We start from the raw sequence: 8,452 nt of genomic DNA, 5'->3' as shown, positions 1-8,452 counted from the left end.
GCATATGAAAGCTGAATGTTTGGGAATCTAGCATGTATAGATATATTCCTGTGCTCTTATCCAAATTGCTGTAATACTGTAATAATAAATAAAATAAACTACTTTTTATAATTAATTATTTTTAATATAAAAAAAATATATACTTTCGTTTCTTTGTACATGTAGTAAGTACAATAAGGCAATAATAAAATATATAATAAAAATCAAGTAACTAGTTTGTTAATAATATTCACGTCGACTTTCAGCACCGAATTCTCGGTGATTATAAAAACTTTAACGTTCTGTCTCTCGTCCATACGGACCTCGGCGCAAGCCAAATTGATAACTCTAGTCTGACCAGGCATTATGACGTTCCTTCGATTGCTAATCTTCAAAATTCCTTCCGGTTCCATTTTGATCTCGTACTGAACATCTTTTGACCCAGCGCAAGATAAAATAATCAAATCTGAAATTTTATAAGGCGGATTCAATAGAATTTTCGATGGCTCAACAGTTAAAAAGTCCACAACAGCATCGCTCTTATCCGAGATCGTCATATTGCTGTAGTCATTCATTAACGTGTGATACTGCGACGTCTCATCTATAGCTTCGGGACAAAGAGTTTTGTCCATGTCCTGTTCGACTGTCACAGTTATTTCTTTGCGCAGCAATTCGTTCAGTATGACGTGAAAGTTCTTCACTGTATCTTTGTAATATCTTAGATCGTCTGGAATGCATTCGCCTGGAAATCTCTTCGTTAGTTCACACACCAATTTGTCGGGCATCAGATTGTTCTTCGATACGTATTCATTCAATTTCCTTAATCGTCCTCTCAACACCTCCGGTCCAAACGCTATCGTGATGTGTGCGATTTCCGTGACTTCAGATCCGCCGTTGAACGTTTTGCAGAAGATCCTGTAATCGTCCTTCGTCAAGATGTATTCAATCTGAATAGAGACCTGCTGTCCCGGCTGCAAAACAACTGACGACGGCGATAAATTGATCGTTGCGAAAGAATAAAGGCTCTTCGATCTAACGCTGAAATGCGCGAAACCGGGCAAACTACCAGAGTTCCTGATCTCAAACTGCTTGATCATCTTCGAATCGTTTTGGCTATTTAAACTACCCAGTGGCAACCATAGTTTACCCGAAGTGTCTTTGGGTAGACTTAACATCTCGATGCTGGAGTGTCCACCATATCCGAATAGGTTTATAACTTGTTGTTGATCCTTACGAATGTTGCCTTTGATCATTGGATAAAAGTATAATTTACCGGTTTGAACACCGTTCGTCGTGGGAGAAAAAGTTATCGTGAATTGCCTGCATTCGTTCGGGTGTAACAAGATGTTGACCATCGCCATAGGATCTGCATCCAATTTCGAGATTTTATAATTCAGATTGCTGGAGTTGAGTTGGAATCTCATTCGATGATCCGAACGGTTTTTAACGACAAACTCTTCAGTCGCAACTCTTCCCACTTTTACACATCCATAAACCAATTCCGATTTGGTGCACACCAATGGATTTTTAACTCCAGACAAAGTTTCAATACTGCAAGCGCTCTTCATAGAATGTACTGACCTATTCATATTTTCCTTGTTCTTCTCGCGGCTGCTCATAGATTTACTGCAAGCCAAATCCGTGGTGCTAACGAATTTTCTAGCGTCGGATTTATTAATCTTAGTATTTGGCGAATCCAAACTTTTGCTACCATAGTAATGATCATCATCCAACGGCTTAGATAAAATCGAAAATTTCGATTTCACCAGTTTCTCTGCCAATTTATTCGGCGTTTCAGTCCCATTCGAGATCATATTTTGTATCTTCGAAATACTTAAAACACTACCGTCCGTCGAAAATCTACCCTCATCCACCACCGTTGTCAGTTCATCGTTTACCAACGGCACAGGTTTCCTGCACTCCGGACTCTTTCCATGGAACATAACAGAACAATTATCCGATCTCTTGCGGAAAAAATCTCCCATCGACATTTCTGAAATGGAATTTGGCTGAGAAAACCTCGATACACTTTTCACAGGCAGATCGTGCTCCCTGCGCCAAAACATTTCCTCAGCATTTATTTTCTCTGTTGCGGATTCTGCAGTCTCGAACGTATCCTCAAACGTCGAATTAGCAAGAAAATATTTATTGTAAATCTCCTTGATCGAAACATCCGAATTTCTCAGTTGCTGCGAAATATTAGCTATCTGAGTTGATGTCCTTCGATCATCAACCAAATCGCTTTCACTCACTGTGCTTTCCATCGACATGTTACTCTCTCGTGTATCTATTTGCGTTTCCGGTTGGAAATATTTTGATGGTATATCTGGTTCGCATGCTTCTTCCATCAATCTGGTATATTCGGATCTATCAGCAATGTTTTTTTTGTGAAAAGAAACTCTCCCGTTACTTTTTGATAAAGAAGATACATTTGGCTAAAACATAATTACAAATATAATACATATAATAAGAAATATGTTTTTATTTTCTTACTGCTTCACATCGGGGCACATCAAGCTCTGCAACTTCTTCCAGTGGCAACACTCCCAGAGAGGCGCTAAAATGTAAGGGCTTCAATTCCTTTTTCTTCTTGGTCACTGTCGAGTAAGCTCTTGGCTTTGGGGTCTGCTGGATCGTTTCATTTAAAAACGCATCTCTTGAAAAATCCATGTTATTAATTATTTACACACAATCTTGTAGCTTTAAAACTGATTTTCACTCGTAACCGTCTTCTTTCTTGTCCAGCAATATTTTGACACGAATTTGAACAGTAGAAAAAAAAGGTAAACTCGTAGAAGCGCCCTCTGGATTTACTTAATATTAAAATCAATAAAATTTAACCGCAACCAAACATACAAGAGAAGGTATAATTTTTTTGCAATTTCTTAATTATAACTTATAATTATTTTATTACACTTAATAAGCAATGATTAGTTTTCTCATACTATTCAGAATCAAAAGAAATTGCTGTTATATCTCTCAATTAAACATAGTTAAGGGATCAAAGACGATGTGTGGTGGCGTGTCCTCGCAAATCTGGAAATCGAGTGGCGCCACCTAAAGAGTTACCGATGGAACCTTACACCAAAACAAAGCTACATAACCTCAATTTAATGTATTTTTTTGCTTATTATTTAAGATTTAATCAATATTTAACTGCAGCTTGCATAGATATAGTGATATAGAATAAAAGGATTAATTATTCAACAATTTGCAATGCTTTAAATGTAAAAAAACACCATAAATTTAGTTCATTCTCGACCAATGTATTTTAGTTTGAACTTTAATATCATACAAATAACACTGAAATAGACTTACAATCAACAGTTTGGGAAACACAGTCTTATGGTAAAATTTATTGTACAAAAATTTTTCACCCGAAGTTGTAGAATAATTTTATTTTTAACTAGATTTTCAATCGACATTGAAATCATAATTAGTAAAAGCTAGAGGTTTCGCATGTGAGATTGTGAACTTTTAAATTCAAATAAATTTACTTGCCCGATGGCAATTTGTTTCCAATATTAGGTAAATAGAAATGAAAGAAAAGATTGAGTCAAATAATAAATTTTATTAAGCAAATTGCATTGGATGCTTATTCGTTATCCTCATCATCGTCATCCTCCTGGCTGTTAATTTGGAAGTACTTGAGTTCGTAGCTGTCCTTTCCAGAAGCGACGACACGCAACCAATCCCTCAAGTTGTTCTTCTTCAAGTATTTCTTGGTGAGGTATTTCAGGTACCTCTTGGAGAAGGGAACATCTGAGGTGAGCACCAACTTGGTGTTCTTTTCGCGGCCCAAAGTGACATCCTTGCCCATGTTGCTCACTTTGCCGTTGACCTTAATGCGCTCCAGCAAATATTTTTCCTATGCAACAAAAACACAGAATATGAGAAAGCCATTCAATTTATAATGAATAGTGGAATACTTACAAAATTGGCAACATCCAAAATGTTGTCTTCGACTGGATGGGTGCAATCGACGGTGAACTTGAGGGCGACTTTCCTCTTCTTGATACCCTTGGCGCGGATGTGTTGCCTCTTGGCTTGGGGCTTACCCGTGATGGTAGCTTTTGTCTGGAATCCACAACAGAATTAATGTTGTGTTTCGACCAGATGTAAAAAAAGCATCAGAGACGTCGACACAAACAATTGTTGAGGTTATGCGATGTAAATGCACTGTTCATCCGCGAATATCGAGATAATCGCGTCTCGCACTGCATACAACTCAGGACAATTGGATTACGGAGGATGAATACTTGTGATTTTGGATAATGTTAAAGTGGTTCGAGGTAGTAAAATTGTTGAATTAACGAAATAATCGTCGGGAGTACTTACAACAGCCATGTTTATCCGTTTGTTACGAACTGAGAAAGAAAGATGGTCGGCGTCGTCAAGGTTTCCACAACCTAAAATCAGTGTTGCCACACACCGTAACAACTGAAATCGGAAACAAACCGAAAGTAACTATATTTAAATTTTATTTATCATTTCGTACTTACATATCAATACAAATTATGTATGAAACACTTGAATATTATTATTAAAAATAAACTTTTGAAATTATATTATTATGAAGCAGAGCAAATATACAATTTATAATTGCATTTGCTGTGTCCTAGTAACTTGTCAAGTAACTTGCAACGTATACGTCATATACATGACAACTATAACTTTTTTTTGTATCAGATCTAGTAAATACTTATTAGTAGTACATAATATGTATTATTACTAAAATCGAGATACCATTGTACTTGAGAAGTTACTGAATAAAAAACAATTAGATAATACTGAAAGTTATACCAATTTATTGCATTGTTTCAGTAAATGATCTAGCAGTTGATGAAATTTCCTTATTGATTGTTTATTGAATCTCAATGGTAGATCCAGTTGGCTACTGTTTTTCCTCCACTGTTTCCATTTGAATTCCCCAGTTCGTAATATACCAGATTCAAAAACAACTTTATTTTGCAAACATAATTATTGACCCTTTTCACAATTTGCAAACGCACAAACATTTATCTTATTATAAATCTTTCAACATTTATATTTCGTAGACTTTTAATTATATTATGGAGATAATTGGAGAAGCAATTATTTACATTTGAAGTGTTTAGGATACTTGAGATTAAAAATTTTAAACTATGGTTGTATATACAACTATTTCTATATTAGAGGGAAAATTTGGGTGCAGAAAAACCATTTATTTTATCTAAAATGATTTAAAGATATATTATATCTCTAGGGCCTTATCAATTGTATATTAGAGTTTATGTAGAAAGTTAGCATTCCATTATTGAAATTTTTGGGCCAAAAGTGCAATAGTTCTATGATTTATGAAACATAGTTTGTCACAGAATTCCAGCAGTTCTTTGATCAGCCTTCTTGTACCCTTCAGATCCGCGTATCTTCTGCCAGAAGTCACCACTTAATTCAGTTTCAAAGTTCTTATTTTAGATCTCATATGTTGACCCAGAGGGTGATAGTGTCGTCCAGGAGCACGAAGAATCCTGATGTGGTCCTCATCTTCGAGACCTTTTTAGAGTCGATCTTGTATCTCTCTTTCAGATCCTCTTCAACTTCTTCCCTTAACCAATCCTCTGGGAATGTCCAACATGACAAAGACATGCTTCTTCTCATTCATTGTTTTGTTTTCTTCAAGTGTTTTTAGAAGAGTGATCTTCGATCGAATAATTGTCTTCTTGACCAGCACATCATTTTTTTTTAAATATTTGTTTGCAGCTCTCCAACGATGATGATATTCTCCATTTTTTACCATCATATTGAATAGTGGATCGTATCTATTTGATAAGGGTTTTCAGCCTCAACTTCTCTCACAAATCTCTTCTGCATCTTACTTGGTGATAGAGCCATTTCCCAGATGGTAATCCATCTGGGAAAGGGTTTAATTGTTCGTCATTGCACAGGGTAAACTTCGTAATAAACCATGGAGCACCAACGATCCTTTGTTGTGTCTAATTACTAAGTTTGGGTACCATTGAGGACTATTATAGGTCATTAACAGAATCAATATGCAGAGTAGACAAATCGCATGGAAAACGGTGACCGTTTGCAGCTTTTCTTCGTATTTTCAACTAGAAAGCAAAATGCAGAATAGACAAATTCCACTTGTAATTAGTCTTAGGAAGTATGCAACTACTGAAGTGAAGAACTGCAAATAAAGCAAACACTTTGAAGAATATTTTAATAATAAACAACCTAAACCTAAACAATAGACAACAGAAGAAGATATCCCAACCATTCCTGAAACAAGACATCTTCGACTAGAATCTTTGACTTTGCCCACACTTGCATTTTGTAGATCCAGACACGATTTACAAATCAGCACCCAAACATGGATATAAAGCTTCGTTATTAATTTGAAGACAAGAAACATCTTTCAACACATTTACGAAGAAATTCCTAAAAATTGTAATGAATCAATTTAGGAAACGGGTTGGAAAAATTACAAAAAAAAATAATAACGCAAACTATTATTATTTGTTATCATTTTAATATACATTTATGTTTAATTACATTATTGTGGTTTTATTCTGACACATCTACACATCTTTTTTTCGAAATATTCTGTTCTCATTTCTTAAATGCAAGTTTATATCATATATTTATAATATATATATATATTTATTCAGGAATGGAAACAACCGAAAGATTTCTTCTCGTCTCTTCTGCTTTCGTGTTTCTTCGAGTGCAAGCCCATCTAGGTGTACACACACAAAACAAACACAAAACGCAAAAGAAATCCGACGGAAAAGGAACCCGGAAAAAAAATGAAAAGCAAATTAGAGACAATACAAAACAAATGAATGAATAACGAAAGTTGTCCTACGCGAGTGTTTTCAAACATACATTTTGTTTTCTTTAAATATTTACTCTTTGTAACTTTGTTTTTTTTACATATTCATTTCCTTTTCGTCTTTCCGCAACATTCGTCGCAACATTCCCTCGACTGTACAATTTTTTAAATTTTTCTTCTTAAAACACACAATGAAGCATCTGTAAATACGTTTAATATATTTGTTTCAATAAATATCTCTGATTCAGTGTTTATTTTTTATTTTATTTTTTTTAACTATTTCTTCCACCACTTCTTCCATCTTTTAAACCTGTATAGATAATATATATATATAAAGTTACAAATATATATTATTAATATTATTATTATTGGAATGTAACCGTTTCTTTAAATATTCATATTCTCTTCATCTTAAGTTGCTTACGTTTATTTTACTCATCGTCAAAAAATAGTTTGTTCATTATGTTCTTCATCATCTTTTTTTTCACTTTCTTTTCATCATCGAAACTTAAACGTGAATCTTCGGAAAGAGTTATATTTTCATTTCAGTGTTTAGTGAGCGAGTGAGTGATAGAGATATAGAGAACGAAGCGATAATGGGAATAAAAGCTCGGAAGGATTTATAAACATATAGGTAACATATCAAATAACAACTGTTTTTGGAGACATCATTCAACTACGTTCCGAAGAAAACATAACAAATTAGTAGAGCCGAAACAATAATAAGAAAAGAAAACTTGCAACTCATTTTTACCTAACGGTTCTCTTCCTTTTCACAGTGCAAATTAACAACGATCAAGTAGCCTAATTCGCAATAAAAAAAAAACAAAATCATAATAAGGCGGATAAAGAGAGAACTAATCACAGTGAATCTATTATTACTACTATTTAGTTTCAAGAAGATGGCAACACACACACACATATATAAACAAAATGGCTTCTTTATAATATATATATATTTATAGTTATTATAGCTATTATCGTTCTTGCTCTAAGTTTAAACTTTCTTTACGTTTCTTCACGTAATACATCCAATCTTCGCCGTGTGTATATATACAGGCTGCATGTATATATACTCGTTACCTTATGATTTATTCTTACACGTTACAATAGAAATTGGAAAGCAGAGTCAGAAGAAACCGTTTTTTTTTTACAATTATTAATCTTAGTGTAATATAATGTTGTATATATAATATATTGCTGTAGGCGATGCGCCGATAAACAAATGAACGTACGTTAACACGAAAACCAATTTGTTTATATTCGAGGATTTAAGGGAAATAAAAGAAAAAAGAAAAGATTTCGGTGATTGTTTTTTTTTGTTTGTTTTTGTTTTGTTTGTTGTTTGTTTGTTGTTTAAATCAAATACAGCCAAATTTGATTGCACTTAAAGAAAACGGCGGCCTCGAAAACCCGTCTTGATATGATCGTAATTATTACATCTATACACAATTAAACATCAACATCAAATGTGGAGAGAACGCGTTTTTTTCTCTTTTTGCTGCTGCTGCTGCTAAGTGTCCACTAAATAGCTATTATAATAATGTAAAGGATGCTTCTTCTCAATTGGCGGGGGGGAGGGTTGATGTTTCAAAGAGAATCAAATAAAACCAAACAATGAAATAACAACAAAGAAAAAGAAAAGTTCATACAAAG

The 8,452-nt window shown here is 34.2% G+C and overlaps 2 protein-coding genes across 2 annotated transcripts; both read right to left on the bottom strand.

Annotated features, from left to right (window-relative positions):
- Positions 1 to 182: 182 nt before the first annotated feature.
- Positions 183 to 2,719, bottom strand: LOC108569927. Its single transcript, XM_017931696.1, has 2 exons — positions 2,473 to 2,719; positions 183 to 2,414 (listed from the first exon to the last, which is right to left on the bottom strand). The coding sequence occupies exons 1-2, from the start codon at positions 2,647 to 2,649 to the stop codon at positions 204 to 206; spliced, it is 2,388 nt and encodes a 795-aa protein (XP_017787185.1). The 5' UTR covers positions 2,650 to 2,719; the 3' UTR covers positions 183 to 203.
- Positions 2,720 to 3,530: 811 nt separating this feature from the next.
- LOC108569926 (60S ribosomal protein L22-like) lies at positions 3,531 to 4,417 on the bottom strand. Its single transcript, XM_017931695.1, has 3 exons — positions 4,318 to 4,417; positions 3,913 to 4,056; positions 3,531 to 3,847 (listed from the first exon to the last, which is right to left on the bottom strand). Exons 1-3 carry the CDS (start codon positions 4,324 to 4,326, stop codon positions 3,575 to 3,577), a joined length of 426 nt encoding a protein of 141 aa, XP_017787184.1. The 5' UTR covers positions 4,327 to 4,417; the 3' UTR covers positions 3,531 to 3,574.
- Positions 4,418 to 8,452: the final 4,035 nt, after the last annotated feature.

The sequence above is a fragment of the Nicrophorus vespilloides genome, unplaced genomic scaffold (assembly GCF_001412225.1).
Source record: "Nicrophorus vespilloides isolate i.1.1-1 unplaced genomic scaffold, Nicve_v1.0, whole genome shotgun sequence".
Classification (NCBI taxonomy): Eukaryota; Metazoa; Arthropoda; class Insecta; order Coleoptera; family Silphidae; genus Nicrophorus; species Nicrophorus vespilloides.
The sequence above is the reverse complement of the archived record's forward strand: the minus strand, read 5'-3'. Positions and strand labels throughout refer to the sequence as shown.

What these genes read in the sequence shown, in the direction of transcription:
- LOC108569927 (XM_017931696.1), bottom strand. Translation starts at nt 2,649, where the DNA reads ATGGATTTTTCAAGAGATGCGTTTTTAAATGAAACGATCCAGCAGACC. An exon ending in ATGTGCCCCGATGTGAAGCA is followed by an intron (nt 2,415 to 2,472) that starts GTAAGAAAATAA and finishes ATTATGTTTTAG; the next exon opens with CCAAATGTATCTTCTTTATC.
- LOC108569926 (XM_017931695.1), bottom strand. An exon ending in TTTTGGATGTTGCCAATTTT is followed by an intron (nt 3,848 to 3,912) that starts GTAAGTATTCCA and finishes TTTGTTGCATAG; the next exon opens with GAAAAATATTTGCTGGAGCG.